Consider the following 19,524-nt stretch of genomic DNA (forward strand, 5'->3'; position numbering starts at 1 on the left):
TCAATACATTTTGTCTCTCTTTGCCCTTGCAATTGTTCCCTTTCCTCTCTTGTTGTGTGTGTGTGTGTGTGTGTGTGTGTGTGTGTGTGTGTGTGTGTGTGTGTGGATTTGTGTGCACTGCAATGAGGATTAACCTCGTGCTTCAGCTGATGCTGATTGGAATGACGTTCAACACATTTGCAAAGGTTGGATTTGAACGAGAAGGAGAGACCGGTAGGTGAACGCACTTTTATTTGATATCAACGTCTTGGCAGCCCTTTTTTATGTCACATTTGCCTTGGTCGACGCGCGTGCAAACACACACACACACACACACACACACACACACACACACACACACACACACACACACACACGTCTACTGATTGTGCTCCTGTACTTGGCATGGTGCCTTTTGGCCCAGTCGGTTGCAAGTGTCTGTAAATGGGTTAGTTAGGCCAGGAGGCAGACAACCTGTGACTTGTAATGACCTATAAGCTCTCGGTGGCCAGCACACACTTTACAACGTTCTACCCTGCTGATCCACAAGTGTTACTTGATGTTTACGTTCACTCTTGTTTCCTTTAGGTCATCTTTAGAAATGTGCCTCAGAAAGTCTTGGATTAGAAGCTCGGCGTATATATGTGGAAGGGGGCGCATGGGATCGGGTTGAGACTGGCTGTTAGTAATAAGGCGACGTCTTGGACGTGTCAAGACCACATGCTTTATGTCCTGCTCAACACACCAAGGTAAGAACACAGGGTTTCTTTTTTGTTTGTTTTTTTAAACTGCCACCTTCATCTATGCAGATGAGACAACATTGCAATGTATAACCATGCCTTGCCCCTGGATGACCCTACCAGGGGCAAGGCAAGATGCACAAACACCTCTACTAAGATAAGACCATGGCTCAAACAGCACAATATGAAACATGAAAATATTTTCTAAATATATACTTTAACTTGACTTGAGAAAATTTGAGTGCATACAAGTGCCTGAAAACATCACATTTGACATTTGAAGAGAGACTGAAAAAAAGCACAAGTCGGTTATAAGCCTTCTCAAGCTAGTTCGTGATAGCCATGTATACACAGGAAATACACAAATTCAGCAAAATCATGGACATTTTTTGCTTTCAGAGAATATAAAGCACGGATGACATCACTACATTTGAAAATAATGTGACTGAATTATATTTTACTTTTTGCTCTTCATAATGTGGGTGCGCAGGCCAGGAATGGGTAACATGGACACCCAGGCGATTTTCCAGTGGGTCGGGCTGCTCCATGCACATATTAATTTTGTACGTCTCATACTGTACTAATAACAAATTAATTGGTACTGGTCGGCCATTATATTATAATACTGCTGACGGCACTATCTTCATTTACGAAGGCTGTCACCAGGTCTTGAGAGGAAAGAAATTTCATCTGTGCTGTATGTTGCATATAAAGCACATTTCACAGTAAATTTGACTTGACTTGAGAATTTGATCGCAAAAGGAACGACTTTTGAATACATAACTAGAAACACCACTGAAATTATATTGTACTTGTGACGTGAAGTTCACGAACAAATCAAGTGTTTTGAACGGCTCTTCAAAGCGAAGGATGGATATTGTTCTCCCCTCTGCCTCCGCCCTTCTCTTGACTTCTGGAGGGAGCGTCATCTGTGCATGTTAGCATCATTCTGTTGTAAGTGGGTCTTTGAAGTCTGGAGGAAATGCAAAGAATAAAATAAAAAAAAAAAAAAATTGACTACACTTCAAGTGTAATTTAAAACATGCACAAGTAACGGGAGGAGAGGAGGAGTAAACAACATCACTGTTGGAGGAAAACAGGGCAGAGGCGCAGAGGAGGAGCTGCTGGAGAACTGGCGAGTAGTAGGAGGGGTGTAGCCGAGGCTTAGCAAGCTCACGGTGAAGAAGCCGAGCATTGTTACAACTTCAGAGAGAGTTTTCTCTAAAACAAGACGAAAGGAGAGAGACCACCTGAAGCCTGAAAAAGTTAATTTATTTGCCTGATTCTTCTTATTATTGTTATTATTATTTTTATATGTTGAAAGGAGAATAAAACATTGACAGACTTTTCCAAATGTCAAAATGAACCAATGTTGGGCACAATTTCCAACATTCACCACCTACCGTACTCTGACTTGAATTCAGGCCACGTCATTAAAACTCACATTATTTTAGAATACAATCTTTAATGTCCCATCACCTAAACAAGTAAAGTAGAACATGAACTGAGATGTATCACTAAACCCAGTGTTTAGTTCCATTTTACATTGATGTTATCAAGAAATGCATAAAAGAGCCAGTCATTTGAACGGCTCTTTCAGATGAACGGCTCCTAAATGAACGGCTCCCTTTTCAAGAGCCATAAATCCAACTCGATATCACCCCTCTCTGTACAAAATAACACATTACGGAGGCGCAAACCTACCACACTCGTCAAAAGTGTTATTTGTAACGACAACAAAGCATGCTTGGGAAAGAATGCATTCGTAAACGTTGAATTCCAACCTATTAAACCTTTCTAGGAAATACTTTTGAGTTTTCCGATCTATTTACAATGCAACTTCCAGGAATTGGTTTGACATACAAATGAGGATGAGAGAGACAGTAGGTCGTCTACCTATCTTTGTCACATGTTTCTCAAGACTGTTTTATACTTCATAGGTCAAAGGTTACAACACTATATTAAATCTTTGGGTGTACCCAAAACATGACAGCTCAGTGACGTTATGTTTATTTAAAGACTTTTTCCACTCCAAAATATGCAGCGCCCCTTTCCTCATTAGTAATAAGTTGCGTAAATCTACCGTAGTACTCAACCGAGCAGGTTGAGCATGTCTTGACAACAGACCATTTGAGGGTTTTTTTTCTTTTACTGAAACTGGATCCAGTTTCTAATCAAATCACGCCTTGGCCACAGACCCCAGTGTCAGACTCCCCCATTTTCCTTCCTCTAAACTTTTTCTTTTAGGCGTTGTCCTCCTCTCCGACTTGCCTTTCTGTTATCTGTCAGCATACTCGCGAAGAGATTACATGGAGAAGAAAATAAAAGTTGACCATTCAGGAAAACCGCTGAGAGTTGCCAGACTCTGATAAGTGGATCATTTTTACATGCCAACGGCAGACTAAAGGGTGTTGTTTGGTTTGCATGTGCTCTGAGAGCTGGCGTAGAGCCCAAAGTTTGCTGAGCCGGCACCTTGTGTGGATGTGGCTTCATTCTGCTCACCGCAGTGGTCCCGAACACTCTAATTTAAAGCATAACTGCCACACAACCATGTGATGTGCAAATGAATTTTGCCTGTGAGAGCATGCATTGTGTGAGCGTTTGATGTCAAAAATTGTATGTCTTTTTGTCGTGCGAACTAACGTATGGTGTGCATTAAAGTTTTTTTTTTGTTTGTTTTTTTGTTTTTTTAGCTACCCGCAGACTGGAAATCATTCCGCTCAAACTGTGGCGTGAAAGATATTTAGTCATGCAGTCAAAGCCCAGTCTTCATTTAAGGAGGGCTTAGATTTTTTACACATGCATTAAGATGTAGCACACTTCATGTAAAAGACAGAAGAAGAAGAAGCACTGGGTTGGGTGTTTTTGCAGGAAATGTTGAAGGGTCATGCGCAGTACACCTCAAATATGTTCACTTTTACCAGAATAAACATCCCGGCAAATTTTTGTTTTAAAACCCTAAAAAAGATAACGATGATAAAAAAGAAACGGGAAGCGCGAGTGCCTGCCTGCGGCCTACAAATCGCTCAGACGATCAAAAATATGCAAGTGATTTAAAGTTGTAGCAGATGTCATGCATTTGCACCACTGCTTATCGCAAGGGAGAGGTCATCGAGTTCATTCATACTGGAGCTGTCTTATACCAAGTTGATAAAAATATTGGCATTTGCCAGCCGCACCAAGTATGTTGCGCAATTGAATCACTCCTCTGTACTGAATATAAAATGCACAGTGAAACAAATAAATGCAGACTGATGGATTTGGTGGGGCATTGTCTCACTTGGCCCCAATACAAATTGAGCCCATTTGACTCCCGAGATCTAAAGTGCCCTCCATCATTATTGGCACCCCTGCTTAAATTGTGCCAAAAGTCTTAAAATAACCTCAATTTTACTTTAGGTATGCTCTCATTCGGAAAAATTGTGCAAATGGTTCACAAGACACACAATCAACCTCTTCCTGTGGCCATTTCTGTCCCCAGACCTCAACCCCATTGAAAAACTGTGAAGTGTGCGAAAGAGGAGAGCGCAGGGAAGAGGACCAAGGTCAGAGAGATTGTACAAAAAGGAATGGTCAGAGACCCCCCTTTCTGTATTTCTCCCATCTTTTGAAACATTGTACAAGAAGGTTAAGTGCCATTTTGTTGGCAAAAGAGGTTGTACAAAGTATGAGCATCAAGGCTGCCAATAATTGTAGCACACATGATTTGATGTCAAAAAACATTTTTTTTCCTTCCCATCGAATGTGTGAGCACACTTGTCACCAGCCAATCGCAAGGGCACCCTACTTGACCATCAACACATGCACGCGAATACCCCAATTTTTCCTGCATAGATTGCAGGATAAAATGTCCAGAAAGCAGGCACAAGTCCTTAAGTATGACATGTTTAAAGATGAAATAATCGGATCCCTCCATGCACGGCATGATGACAATGTATCAGCTTATTAACATTAAAGCATAGGAAAAAAAGATAAGGGAGTGAGGGAATACCACCTGTGAATGTTTGTAACAATAACGGAGTGCGGAATTCAGTTCTTAATGTTTCATCACGAGATTCTACATCTGACTATCTCCCGGCATACACAACCTTTATCCAAACTCAATTGTTTATGTGCATGCATCTTCACTGCGTGGCAGTGCTGCTGTGTGTCTCTTTGCATGTGTGTGCGCGGTGCGAGTTGGTGAGGGAGGGGGGGAGCCAGAGAAACAAGAGAGGTTCGAGAGCTCCGAGAGCTCCAGGGGCAGTTGGCTGTCCTGATGTGCTAGTCTACACTGTTTGTTTCCTTGACGAGGATTTTGCTCAGTTTTTATTTGCCGCTGCCGTCTTTTGACAAACTCACTCAACAGGTAACGTGGTTGTGCTTCTTATAGTTAAATATTGATGGCATTTCTCAAGTGAAAGTTGTTTAGCTTTCATAGTTAACGCCACTTCTATTTGTTGGATTGTATTTTATCATGAGTCTGGCAACGAAAGTACAGTAACTTAGGTCGCTACGTATCGCATTCATGTTTCCTTTGCATACTTTTTTTTTTCCACATTGAAATGCTTGATTGTGGCCAAAGCTTTTCGTGTCTTTCGCTGAAATGAGGCCATTGTTGAGAAAATAAGAGTTTTTCAACTGCTTTGACCTCAGGATGACCGCTCCCAGAGTCACGGAGCATGGGGTGGAGGTGATGAAAAGGATGTGAATGGAATCTAACTAATAGAAATAAGATACCCTGAAATAACTCTGTTGATCCATGACTCACTATAAATAGTTGTCTCCTTCAAAATCCGATCAGTTGTTGATTGTCCGCTTTTGTTTTAACTACCATATAGTCAGTTTAGGTTTCAACAACGTACAGGACAACGATGCACATTGAATTTGAATCCGAGTTCATTTACTTTTTAAAATGACTGCTTGTAGTACATTGAGAGGACATCTGTATCATTTTAGTCATTGTTGGTTTGATTTAAATGAGCGCTTTTTTTCTGTTTCTTAAATTTGTTTAGTTTTTTTTAAAACCTCTGTGCCTGTGCCTGTTTAGTGTGCACACACGAAACAATCATCATTGGTTGAACACACATTGTGGTGATTCAGTCGGGTGCTTTTTTTTTTTTTTCCCGTTTGTTTATTGAACATATATAAAACATACAATAACATGACAAAATGCAAACAAAAATTATGAAAGGAAAATAAAAGTAAAAGTAAGTAATACAAACATATCACAGTTATATGTTCAAAGGAGTAGGAAGAAGTATACAACTTATCTAGTCCTACCCCTTTTTGAGCAATAATGTATATTGATCATTTCCAATACCAAAGAAAAAGAAGAAATCTAAATTTCATCAAATACTTTTACCCTTTTGTGTACTATGCTTATCTATTGATACACCTTTCGGTTTGTATATATGTATCATTATTCTTTCTACTTTTTATATCAAATGACTCATATTCATTATATATACCACATTTCTTGAATACATTCAATAAGTTGTTCAAAATCTCAACTCTAGATTCTTTTTTGACTTTTATTAAGTTTTAGGAGCATATGCTGGTGTGTGTGGCCTTTATTCTTATTCTCTTCTGATGGTCAGCTTTTTGGTAGATATGCATCAAAAGTTATGCAACTGATGATTCATTCCACATGAAATTTGATTCATGTGTGGAAAAAATCTATATGTGTCTTTTTGCAGCAGTTTTAAAAATGGCAAACTAGTGTAAACGTTCAAAGTTGAACTTGGAGTACACTGTTGTTTCAATCATTAATTTTTTCTATCATTGTTCTTGTGTCAATAGTTGATGTCCTCCCCCTTCCTCCTCCCCACCACCAAAACATTGGGCCATTGATAACAAGCAGTTAACGGAGAGGAGCCAAAATTCTCTCGTCTGCACTTAATCTTTCTTGGCGCGCAAACCCATCAAAGTCTATTTTCTTGAAATTCCAATCTCCTCATCCTTCCCTGTCCAAGAAGGACACAGACAGTTCTAAATCATTCCCTTTCTCTCCTCGCCCTTATTTATTCAACAAATTTGTTCCCCTAATGGGCACCGTATCGGACACCAAGACCATCTTACATTCACCGACCTCTTCCCAGCCGTAACTACCTCACCAAAACCCAAACACGACGACCAACGTGACCCCAATGGAGACAAAAGATCTGACGATGACAAGCCTGTTGACAAAGGACCAACGGGAGAGCGAGGCCGAGCAAAGCAATCAGAGAGAAGAGGTGAAGGAAGCGGAGAAGGGCACGCAGGACGAAAACTGTCGACTGATGCTGGCTGACGGTCTTGCGAAGCGAGGACCCAAGAGTGCCACACCTGGCCAGCAGGTGTCCAATGGCTTCACCACATCCAGCCCTCAGAGTTCCAACGAGGGAGCCGGGCTTTCCGAAGCTTACTCTGCAGGTTCCACCTCGGGGCCCGCAGGCAGCTCCGGGGCCGCCGCGACGCTGGGAGGTCTCAGGACTCTGGTGGTCCAACAAACTAGCTTGGACCGGCCCAGAGAAACTTGGAGCAAGAAGGTGGACTTCTTGCTGTCTGTGATCGGCTACGCAGTGGACCTGGGCAATGTGTGGCGTTTCCCCTACATCTGCTACCAAAACGGAGGAGGTGAGGAGTTGCATGAATTGGAGTGGTGGATGTGTGAAGGATGTGTCAAAATCTGATCTTTGACTTGTTTTTTTTGTTTAGTTTTGTTGCAAATTTAAGATGAAAATTTAGAAATTCACATTAAGTCACACTGAGTCCATTGTAGACTCCTAAAATGAGTCTTTTTTTCCTCATCTTTTTTTCAGCCAAAGACACGTGTGTGAAATTAGATTCGTCTGCCAAATTAAAATATTTACAGCACTTCACACATTTATTAGACCACCATGCAGTGTAAGATTTATGCCGCAGATACACTCAAATAGTAAGTAATGTTTTGAAAAAAAAAAAAAGTTAATTATTTCTGGATGCCAAATTCCGTGTGTCGGCATTCAATCACTTCACGATGCCGGATGGTTCCTGAGACAAATCGGTGGTCAAATAAAGGTTTCAAGAACTGTATTTACACAATCTAGGTAGTAAAATGAAGCCATTCTGTCTGTGTCACAAAATCTTTACTATGCAGAGAAAACAGCCTTAATTTTCACTTTTATTGAATCTGCAATAATAAAGTCCATGCAATTTCCTGTGCTGTGTGTGTGTGTGTGTGTCTGTGTGTGTGTGTGTGTGTGTGTGTGTGTGTGTGTGTGTGTGTGTGTGTGTGTGTGAGAAGCAAAGATGGGCTCAAGGAGACACTTGATAGAGGTACCAGTATTAATTGTGAGAGGTTTTGTTTTATTGAAAAGGCCTCAGTGCCCTGCTTGCTTAATAACCTGTTGCTTGGGCAGGCGCTCAATCATCTCTTATCTTTGACCGGACGGGGAAAAAAAAAAAAAAAAAAAACACTGCCAAACAAATAAGCACAAGATCACATGAGGTAGACCGATGATGAGATAGGAGGCAAAGGGGAGATGTGATATGACAAGCTGTGAGTTGAAGTCTAGGTTTGTGGTCTTGAACTCTTCTTGTGCTACCTTTTCATCAATCGATACATTTTCTGTCACGCTTGTCGTGGGTGAGCTGTATCTTTTCCCAACTGACTCCGGACGAGTGGCGGGTTACACCCTTGACTGACCGCCAGTCAATCGACAAAGGACCACTCACACTTGAATTCATACAATTTAGATTCTACAATTTCCTACCATGCATGTTTTTGGAATGCAAGTTACAGATTTGACTTGAAATTTTTTTTTTAATGACTCAAAGTGACTTTTTTTTTCCTGTGTCACTAGTTTCTGCTTCCCCTGTCCATCCTCAGAGCATCAATTCCCTAACCCAGGGTTCCCACGGGTCCTTAAAGTTCATAAAAACCCATCAAAAAAGAAGTTGTAAAATGATGTTCTTAATTGTCCATAATTTTCAGGGAAATCTTCTAAAATACATAATAATCCTGAAAAATGTATTTTTATTCAAAAAAAATTGAAGTTTTATATTTTCTAAATTTAAATTTTTTGTGTACTTTATTTGAGAATGTATTCAAGTTTTTTTCATTTTCCTACCTGTAATACAGGTAGGGAAATGAAAATTTGACATGTATGTCAAATAAAGAGTTCGCTGATTGCCCCTAAAAATAAAGATGTGCCCTTCCTTTGGCAGCAGTGATTTGAACACCATCTCAGTGATATGTGGCATTCTGTTCAGCCCACATATTGCTTAGTGGGCATTAAATCCACTGTGAATCCCCTGCTGAATGGAGAAAAGGTCCTTAAAAATGGCTAAAGTAGCCCTCAAAAGTCCTTAAAAGGTCCATAAATAAAAAGCAAGTGGAAGAGTGGGAACCCTGTAACCCTTGTTCTCCATGTCTTCACCTCAGGTGCCTTTTTACTTCCCTACCTGTTAATGGCGGTGTTTGGAGGTGTGCCGCTCTTCTACATGGAGCTGGCTCTCGGCCAGTTTCACCGCAATGGCTGCATCTCCATCTGGAAACATATCTGCCCCATCTTCAAAGGTAAGAGCGGATGGAAAAATTCGTTGGGCATTTGCTTGAATTGGAGGTGGGGGCGGGGGGGCGCCAACATGAGAGAACTGCCTGAAAGGGTGAAAAAAGAGAAAGAAGCACTATGTGAAGATCTTAGCAGATTCACTTCATTTTCACTCATTTAAAGTCCAGCAGCTCCGAGTCTTGCTTGAACATTTCCAGTGATGTTCTGTCTGTGTTATGGAAATTGTCGCCTTTCCATGCCAAATGCCAGGTGTTTGGAAATAGGTTTGTATGTAAATTGTTGAGGCTGGGAAATGTCAACCACTTGAGCAGGAGTTTGAAAGAGTCACTGATCTGTGTCGGAGGAGTGATATCCAAAATAATCCCTCGGAAATGGCATCTTATTGCGTACGTCCACTCTGTGTCGTCCGGAACTTTCCTAGCGTCGTCAAGTATTCTTCCTAACGGTTATTTGGTTCCTTCATTCAGGTATAGGCTTTGCTATCTGCATCATAGCCCTCTACATCGCCTTCTATTACAACACCATCATGGCGTGGGCCTTGTACTACCTGTTGTCATCGTTCCGCTCCACCCTTCCCTGGACCACCTGCACCAACAGCTGGAACACGGGCAACTGTAACAGATACATGTCCACCGACTACAACGTTTCGTGGTCCAACTCCTCCACCTCCCCTGCCGAGGAGTTCTATACGTAAGTGCATGTAAGTGGGATGAGAAAGCAGAGGGGGAGACTTTACGGGAGGGAGATGATGAGTAGGGGAGGATAAGAGCTGCGACGATAATTGAAGTATGCATACTAAAATATCGATGATTTATTGTAAAAAGTGATACTGTGAAAAAGATTTTCATTCATTTTAGATCAGTGACTGGAATTATAAACTATATATTTAATACAAGTGATCTCAGGAAGTCCTGCTTTTATAAAGATGCACGCTCAATTTTGGTCAACACGGTTGAAAGTGGTCTAGAATAGCGTCATACTTCGAGCTGTTCCTAAAATGTCTTGGTTAATGTAGCTAAATCAGGTAACCAATAGATTAACTCACCAATATGTTTCTGCCTATTATTACACCGCTCCAAACTAGAACCACAAACTCAAACATCCGTTTTTGTCAACGAGCGTATATCAACGTTACAGCCATATTGGATTACCATCATCGTCGTCGTCGTCATCATCATTAGATTGTGCAGGTGTACGTATGTGGTGGCCTGATTGACTGTCTTCCGTCCGTCATTCTGTCATGCAGTTCCGTGACGGACCGCACTTACCAGCTGTGCACTCAGTTTTGTGAAGTGACAGAAAAGGTTTTTTTTTTTTTTTTTTTTTTTTGACGATTCACATTTTCCGGCTACATAATAATTAGTCATTAGGAAAGTGACAGAAATGTGCCTCCACACCCTTCCTCCCACACGCCAGCATCAGTTACAACATGTCACAAGTGCATGCGTACCGTGTGCGTAACGGAGAGAGAGAAACAGAAAACATCCAGCAACATTGCGTTGTGTTTGAGTACATAATATTTGCTTTCTGTCTTATTTCAATATTCGTTATTGTTATTAGAGCGAGACCGTTCATGTGGAAGAAGCTGAATAAGAAGCAGCTGATCCCTGTCCTGCTGTTTTGTCATCTTGAATTGCTTGTCAATGCGCTGAAAAAAATGCACCTATGCAGTTTGGTGCTTTTATTTTTTCTTAATAAATAAGGCTGTGTGGACGGATTTTTTTTTTCCTACACGGAGAAGGGGAAATATTCAATTTTTAAAAACTCGGCTACGTGTAGGCAAGGCCTAAGATTGTATGAAAAGTTCTTTCATGTGGGCAATCATTTTAAATTTCCCTTCCTTTCTTTTCTTCACGACATTCTGTTTTGGTGACCAAACATGCCGGTCTCATGTCCTTCAAGCTATTTTTGAAGACAGATTGTGTTATCTGTTGAAGCTGCTTGAGAACAGTTCAAAAAAGTTGCAAACTCTGCAAGTCAATCTGCCATCCAAATTTCCTGTTGTCAATATAAATCATGTCCGTCTTTCATCATTTTAGTTTTGTGTGCATAACTTGTGACTAGATGATATCCTCATTGTCCACATCAACCTATTTGCCATCAGTTTCTCTTTATCTATCTATTGAGAGTTTGTACATTTTTTTGATCAATGTGATTTCAAATGAGGGGTCAGGGGTGTGAATTTCGTGCAACTTCGTAGACTGTGTGCCATCCTCTCTGGCCCCTGCACTGCATCTTTCCCTTTTGTGAGCATCTTCTTTTCACTTCTCGACCTCCCAACATCCTCACCAACGGCTCCTTTCTCCAGTCGTCATGTGTTGCAGGTGCACCGCTCATCGGGTCTGCACCAGCTGGGCGCCGTCAGCTGGCAGCTCGCCCTTTGTTTGCTCTTCATCTTCACCATCGTCTACTTCAGCATCTGGAAGGGAGTCAAAACATCTGGAAAGGTAGCTGAACCTTTTCGGCGGTACGGCTAATGGGCAGATTGTGCCACTTAGAATGGCTTGATAGATCCTTGGATTGAGAAAAATGGTCATCATACATCACACTCATTCTCATTCATCCTTGCTGTCGGGCAAGTCGGTTCGAGAGAAATCGTCTGTGGTTTGCCACTTAAGCCAATGAGACCGCAAACCAGACCTGAGAGTCTTTTTTTAGCAGCTTCACTTGATTCGATTTCACCCAATGAAAAAGATCACTGCGATGACATCACTTTCCTGACGCACTAACAGCGAAACAAGAACAGTGTGTTCTTCAAAAGCACCGTCGATAAATTTATTTATTGACTCTTTTAGGTGGTCTGGGTGACGGCAACCTTTCCGTATCTGGTGCTCCTGGTGCTCCTCATCCGTGGGGCCACCTTACCCGGGGCCTGGAGGGGTGTGGTTTTTTATCTCAAACCTGATTGGCAGAAACTGCTCAGCACGACAGTAAGAAGAGTCTTGTTACTTTTTACCAACTCACGAAGATTGGTTACAGCAGAAACATGTCACGTGGATTGTTTTGTGCTGTCACTGGAATTGATGTTTTTGTTTCTACCACCTCCAATGTGTACCTCGTGTTGTGTTCAAGGTGTGGATTGACGCAGCAGCTCAGATCTTCTTCTCGCTGGGTCCGGGCTTTGGGGTTCTCCTTGCCTTTGCCAGCTACAACCCATTTCACAACAACTGCTACAAGTGAGTTCAGTAGAAAGCGCCTCATAGGGACAAGCCAAAAGTCACAATAACATTCTACAGTTTAGACTCATGAGTCACACAACAAAAGACCCCAGACCCCAAATTTCTCACACATTCACGCGTCTCTTTTCTGTCCCTTTCAGAGATGCTTTGGTCACCAGTTCAGTGAACTGCCTCACCAGCTTTCTGTCCGGCTTTGTGATTTTTACTGTCCTGGGCTACATGGCTGAGATGAGGCAGCAGGATGTGGATGCTGTTGCCAAGGATGCTGGTAAGAAACTACAATGACTATTTCCATTCAATATCACATTGTTGAAAACAAATCCCTTCTCACAATGACCTGCATTTTTGTTCCCTGAAGTCATTTCGCCTAAGGTCTTAGCATCATTTTCCGAACGCTACACATAGTAGCCATCTCCTTTTAACCTGCTTGTTTTTTTTTTCTTTTCTCTAGGACCCAGTCTGCTTTTCATCATTTATGCAGAGGCCATTGCAAATATGCCAGCTGCAACCTTCTTTGCCATAATCTTCTTCCTCATGATCATTATGTTGGGTCTGGATAGCACAGTAAGTTTAACTCATTGTGCTCATGAATCAATGTTCTATGCCACTTGTTGCTCCCCTCTAACACCACATATCGCATTTCATATTAGCACAGCCCTGAGCTGTCTTCTCAATGACTTGTTTGGGCACACTCATGCTCACTTTTGCGACAAAATAACACGACCGTGCCCTTATATCAGCGCAGTGATCTTTTCCCAATAAGCCAGTGTTCATCCGTGCCCAAGCAGCCAGCTGTAGAGACCTGCGAAGTGCTTATTGCATACTGATAATCAGTGTAGAATCAACATCAGGCATGCTTTGCTCCTTTTTTTCATGACTGAGGATATTACTGCACAATCTGTTGCTTTGTGTCATGTATACCGTCTCGCCTTGAGTCGCCCATGCCATTTTTCTTTCTTTTAGGCATCTTGTGCTTGAAATTTAACGAGGGAAACATCCTATTCTGCTAAATATTGTTCACCAACTGCGGTCCTCGAGGGCCACTATCCTGCATGCTTTAGATGCAGGATTGATCAGGATCGTTATCAGACTTCTGCAGTTTGCTGATTAGCTGATCATTTAAATCAGTCGTGTTGGAGGAGGGAGACATCTAAAACATGGAGGATAGGGGTCATCGAAGACCCGAGTTGGTGACCCCTGCTCTAAATTGTTTGTAGGTGTTAATGCGAGTGTGCATGGTTGTCTTATGTGGCAACCAATCCTGAATGTATGCCACCTCTTTCCCCAAATCAGCTGGGATAGGCCCCGGCGCCCCAAGTGAGGACCAGTGGTATGAAAAACAGAAGGAAGGATCGATGGATGAAAATATTATAACGGTGGAAATGAACGGTTCTTATCTGCTCGTATCTTGTTCCCTCTTCTAGTTTGCCGGTTTGGAGGGAGTCGTCACCGCTATGCTTGATGAGTTCCCCGATGTCCTGGTTAAGAGACGAGAGCAGTTTGTCTTTGGCCTGGTTTGCGTCTGCTACCTCGGGGCACTCTCCACCCTCACATATGTAAGTCACATCAACTCAACGACAATATGTACAAGTTAATCTGAAAATAACAGAACTTCAAGCCAGCAGCATTCGTGCGCTCGTGCATCAGTGGGTTCGCTTTTATTTTCTTATCCTAAAAAAGTTTTCAGATTTTTGAAAGGCGCGTTACAATATTGTCTCAAAGAACGAACGAAGCATCCCATGAAATTGCTCCAATGTCATACTGTACTGTTTGCAGTCCTAAGGTTGCTTGTACATATTTGCCTCCTAACTGGGAAATCCTCCGATGATGCAATGATTTATCAACGACTACTATAGTCCTCAGTTCAATCCATTCCTTGGCATTTTTCCCCAATTTCCGAATATTTGGAATCATTTCTAAGAATATACTGCAAATATGCTTCATTGTGTGTTGCTGCTTCATTTAGCTAACGTAATTAGCTGCAGTTTACAATGACATGCAAATCAGATTAAAGTAGTAATTCCTTTATCTCCAGGCCTCAATTAAGGTAAGGAACTGGAGTAATTAAGGGCTACGCTCTACACACGCAGCATGCGAACATCATCGTGTGCGGACAAGGCCTGTTACAAAAGAAGTGATTAGAAAAGGGATTTTTCTGAGACTCGAATTTTTCTTCTTGGATCAGGGCGGAGCTTTTGTGGTGAAGTTGTTTGAGGAGTATGCCACGGGCCCCGCGGTCATCACCGTGGTACTGCTTGAAGTCGTCGCGGTTTCTTGGTTCTACGGTGAGTTTTGCCCCTTCTTACATCAAGAAAATGAATAGATAACATTTGAACGCTATTTCATCCCAAATGATTTTCGACACCAAAGATTAAGGTGACGTGTGTGTATTTCAGGCACCACTCGATTCTGCAACGACATCCAGGTTATGCTCGGTTTCTACCCGGGATGCTTTTGGAGGATCTGCTGGGTCGCCATCTGCCCCGTCTTTCTCCTGGTGAGACACTCCGATATCAATGCTCCCTCAATCTTTAATAGCTCCTGTATTCGCATTGTTTTTCATCCCCACACTGCATGAGATCCCCATGACATAACTATATAAACAAATGTTTGTCCACACACACACACACACACACACACACACACACACACACACACACACACACACACACACACACACACACACACACACACACACACACAGTTTTCAACTTGTTTCTATTTACAGTTCATCATCATCAGCTTCCTGGCCTTCCCGCCTGAGGTCAAGTTGTTCGACTACCAGTATCCACCTTGGACCACGGCCCTTGGCTACAGTATCGGGGTGTCATCATTAATCTGTGTGCCTGCTTACATGGTCTACCACCTAATCAATGCCAAGGGCACCTTCAAACAGGTACGCTCTTACCGCACATACTTTTTGGGACGGGGGGTCATTTTGGTCCTTCAGACTTGGTGAATGAGCCAAAATGACCTGTCTTCCTCTGATCTTTCCAGGAAGCATCTCGCTAGTCTTCTCACAGTTTCTCATGCACATTTAAGGCCAAGCTCTAATGTGACACTACTACAAGTTAGCACCAAAAGAAAAAGTATAGGAAACAGTTTCACTCGGAAAAAAAAAAAACAGTAATTCAAGCTACACAAACTACACACACACACACATACACACACACACACACACACACACACACACACACACACGTGGAATGCAGGTAGACTATCACGTGACTACACTGACTGGAAAGTGAGAAGTCCTTTCATTCGGGCCGATTGAATGCTTGTTCGCTGCTTTGTGCAATCACACACCTGCCACCGTGTCGTGATGAGAACAACAAAAAAACGTTCCTCTCATCATCAACAATATCATTATAACATTGTGATAAGCTGTAGTACGGCCGCATTGTCCTGTATTGACACAACTGCCGAGGCGTGCAATGACACTGACACACGCTGTCAGCATGGCGCAGTGTAAACATCTATTTTTGTACAGGACAAACACATGGAAGTCCTGGGGATAGATAAGCGTTAGCAGGGTCAAAGGTTAAGTACATTTTTCTTCCTAGCTGGCTTTTCGTTGATGACGTACAGTTTGAAATTTCCTAATCAAGTGAACTCCTTTGTGATGTGGTAGAAAAACTGATTCAGAATCTGTTTTGGGTTTGGGAAAATGATCGGCATGGCAATGACAGACGTTATTTTTCCCCCCTTAATTTTAGGCTAATGTATGAGAATAATTCAAATTTCAGGCTAGTGTTTCTCAACAATTTCAAAATTCCTACTTAAAGTAAAATGCCGAAGAACTGGTCGATATACATCGCGACGTAGAGCTGCTTATACCCTGGATATTCTGGAAATAGCGATGACATCAGAGCAATCTGATCGGACATTACGCTAGTGATGTGTATGTCTGCCAATGACATCCTAACTTCTTCTTTTCAGCATCCACTTTAATTAACTCCAATGTTTTGGAAATATAATCATTTATCCCAGACATATTTTTTCTCAAAAGACGGGATTGTAAGAGAACAGATAACTGCTACGTTATTCGGCATGGGCTGTCGATTGACTGACTCAGTATCTTTGAAATTCGAAATTGTAATTTGCAATGTACTTCTATATTTCTTCTTCGCAGCGTTTATCAAAGAGCATCACTCCGGAGCCCAGCAATGACCAACACAGAGGCTTCATTGTCACCAATGCAGTCTGACCTGATCCTCCTGTGCCACTTCAAGCTTTACTTAAAGCGCCCTCTTCTGGATCCCTTACAACAGTACAAAACACGGAGGCTACCTTTCACCACATTTGCCTCTTTTTTTTTTTTTCATTGTGAAGCTCAAATCTGGGACTGTTGGTCGGTTTCATGTGGGTGAAGACAGGTTACATCAATCTTATTTCGTTTGGTTGACTGCAGGTCGGCTCGGTCGGTGAACATGTTTTACATGCACCTTCCATTTCTCTCATGCGCATCACTTCCTTTTTCATCAGGTGACGCCTATTTTGTACAGTTATTGGCTTGCATTTAAATTGTACATCTGCACTGATCGTTTCAATTCGATGGTGCTCACGTGTTTGACCATCTCTTCCTCCACTCTCATTGTATCATTTTAATAACATACAGTACACATAAGTTATGCATTCTAATATGTAGCAAAATTCAGGTATTTTCTCTCTTACATCATCGACGCCAAATATATGACGTTTTCTCGGCTCATATGTCATGCGATGTGACAGTATTGTTGTTCCATCAATGTTAGATTACAAGGACAGATTTGCGAAGAGTTCTACACTCTGTGGCATTGTGTGTGCGTGTGCGTGTGCGTGTGCGTGTGAGTGTGTGACCTGCACGCGTTCATATGTGTGTGTGTGACAGAAAGACTGTTACAATGGCCCATAAACATTCAGATGAAATGTGTTTTCCTTCCATCTGTGCAAAATGAAACGTGCATTTTATCAACTTTCTGCGTTCTGTCACTTGAACCTTCCATATGTTCATATAATCTTAATGTTACACACTAATCATTCTTATTCAGTCACCTCCTGAGCTTGTAGTAATGTTGCAGAGCCGTCAGTAATAGAAACCAAATATGGACTTAATACCATCAACAAGGTCATCATCTTAAAGTCGACTTACCATCTCTTTCCTTACTACCAAAAAGACAAGCGAGTGAGAGAAATCTAGACTTAAGACTTCAAATATGGTAAGTACTGTACATCCACATGTGTATTTCCTTGTCAGTGTGATACTTAGTGTAAGCTACCCTGTGGAAATTTGTTTCCTGCCCCTCATGGAGGTTTGAATGTGGATGTTTGGATTCGAGTGAGCATGTGCTGATGCGTGTGCGAGGCTATGAGTAAGTTGGGATGGTCAGCCTTTATGTGTGCATGCTGTGATGTGTGTGTATAATGTACTCAAGGTGTGTGTGTGTGTGAGAGAGAGAGAGAGAAAACGTGTGTATGCACAATATGGTCTCTTGTTGTTGTCAATTGCCAAATTATCTCATGAAGGATGTAAACTCCCTCTAGTACCTCTCAAGCTTATAGATCTATGTACTACGTCTTCAAAAAGACTGTATTGACAACCCTACCTGGATAGAATAAAGCTATTGAAATATATGAGAATATGAGAAGCATCAGATAATAAAGATATATGGAGAAAAAAAAAGTGTTGTCTTCTTTTTTTCCATTTGTATAGCTGCATCAATGCTTTGTTGTAAGCACTGTGGAGATAAATCACTTGAAATATTTTGGGCACAAATATATATACACACACACGCACAGTCACGCACACACACACCTTTTCATTGAGCGAGTGACCAAAATATTTGAAAAGGAGCTCACTATGATCTAGCGAACCACGTCATATTCGTTAGATTCTCAATGGGATTCATTCAAAACATTCCCTTTGGCCTTCTGGGTTTGATGCCCACCGCAATCTTGTGAAGGTGAAAGGAATCCTGAAGAAAGAAGGATATTAGAAGATCTTGTAGGAAAACCTCAAACAGTCAGCAGCAAACTGGGTCGAGGTCAACACTCTTCCGACATGATAATGACATCGATCACTCTGGGTGAAGAACGACCTCCAGAAGGCCGAAGTGAATGTTATCTAATGGTCTGCACAAAGCCCCGACTTGAATCATATGGGGGAGAATTGAAGACCAAGGTCCATGGCGAATGACCGGCAAATCTGGGGTAGCTTGAGAGATTTTTAAAAGAATGGGCTGGGAGTGCTCAGGAGATATGTGTGAGACTTGCGGAACGCTATAACAAAAATTGCAGGCTGCTAACCAACAAAAAGGACACACGCTCGCCGATTAGCACTGGTTGTGCTCCTAATTTTGACTGGTAATTTTTGTTGTTTGTGTGAAATAACTGTGCAAAAAAAAAAAAAATCTAAGTTTCCAAAATGAAAGTAGGATGCTTGGGAAAGCTGTGTTGAAAATGCATTGTTCTCTCTGACTAATTTAGGAAATACTTTGAGGGGGCGGAAAAAATGAAAATTTCATGGGTCGGGATAATTCTGTCCCCAAGTGTGTGTAGAAGGGCACCACTAGGGTGTGATGTGAATTTGTGTACATGCCTGTTGTCAAAAACAAGTCAATGGTCTACCTGTACTTGTCTTGCCCACTAAAACATGCATTCAGTATACCGCAGAACAGAGATAACAATTAATATCACTATTATAATAGCATTTTGGATCACCAACCATTGTGCTTGTGTTCAGTGTTTCTTGCAAGCGAATAAAGGTTGAAGATTTTCAATTCTCGACACAAGCTAATGTGTTAGCAAACATTTTTGGTTTAACATGCAGAAGACAAACAGAATGAAAGTGCCGCAAAAGTATGATTAGTATCGGTGTTGTCGCATGTGTTGGGAGTTGACAACAAAGCCTTTTGTGCACATCAGAAGCTTGCTCAGTACAGGAGGTCATTACTGCCTTAGTGTGTACTGATTTAACGTAAGGTTCACACTTTCATTGTGTCCACACACACTCACACACACACACACACACACACACACACACACACACACACACACACACACACACACACACACACACACATAAATGCACAGGTTTGTGTGTGTTTCTACTATTTGTATGCCTTTTATTGT

General features: G+C 41.8%; 1 protein-coding gene across 4 annotated transcripts; it reads left to right on the top strand.

The window, feature by feature from the left end:
- The first annotated feature begins 115 nt into the window (after nucleotides 1–115).
- slc6a4a (solute carrier family 6 member 4a) lies at nucleotides 116–18,076 on the top strand. 4 transcript variants are annotated; one of them, XM_019886049.1, is made up of 15 exons: nucleotides 116–213; nucleotides 568–728; nucleotides 6,501–7,316; nucleotides 9,106–9,240; nucleotides 9,703–9,925; nucleotides 11,544–11,682; nucleotides 12,031–12,165; nucleotides 12,308–12,411; nucleotides 12,555–12,682; nucleotides 12,866–12,978; nucleotides 13,839–13,970; nucleotides 14,600–14,699; nucleotides 14,811–14,911; nucleotides 15,143–15,310; nucleotides 16,547–18,076. In XM_019886049.1, exons 3-15 carry the CDS (start codon nucleotides 6,848–6,850, stop codon nucleotides 16,619–16,621), a joined length of 2,022 nt encoding a protein of 673 aa, XP_019741608.1. In that variant the 5' UTR covers nucleotides 116–213; nucleotides 568–728; nucleotides 6,501–6,847; the 3' UTR covers nucleotides 16,622–18,076. The 4 variants fall into 4 exon arrangements, with proteins under 4 accessions (XP_019741608.1, XP_019741610.1, XP_019741609.1 ...); XM_019886051.1 differs by lacking the exons at nucleotides 116–213; nucleotides 568–728 and adding an exon at nucleotides 1,845–1,984 and having other exon boundaries at nucleotides 6,800–7,316; XM_019886050.1 differs by lacking the exons at nucleotides 116–213; nucleotides 568–728 and adding an exon at nucleotides 1,846–1,984.
- Nucleotides 18,077–19,524: the final 1,448 nt, after the last annotated feature.

Source organism: Hippocampus comes, unplaced genomic scaffold (assembly GCF_001891065.2).
Source record: "Hippocampus comes isolate QL1 unplaced genomic scaffold, H_comes_QL1_v1.1 scaffold29, whole genome shotgun sequence".
NCBI classification, from domain to species: domain Eukaryota; kingdom Metazoa; phylum Chordata; class Actinopteri; order Syngnathiformes; family Syngnathidae; genus Hippocampus; species Hippocampus comes.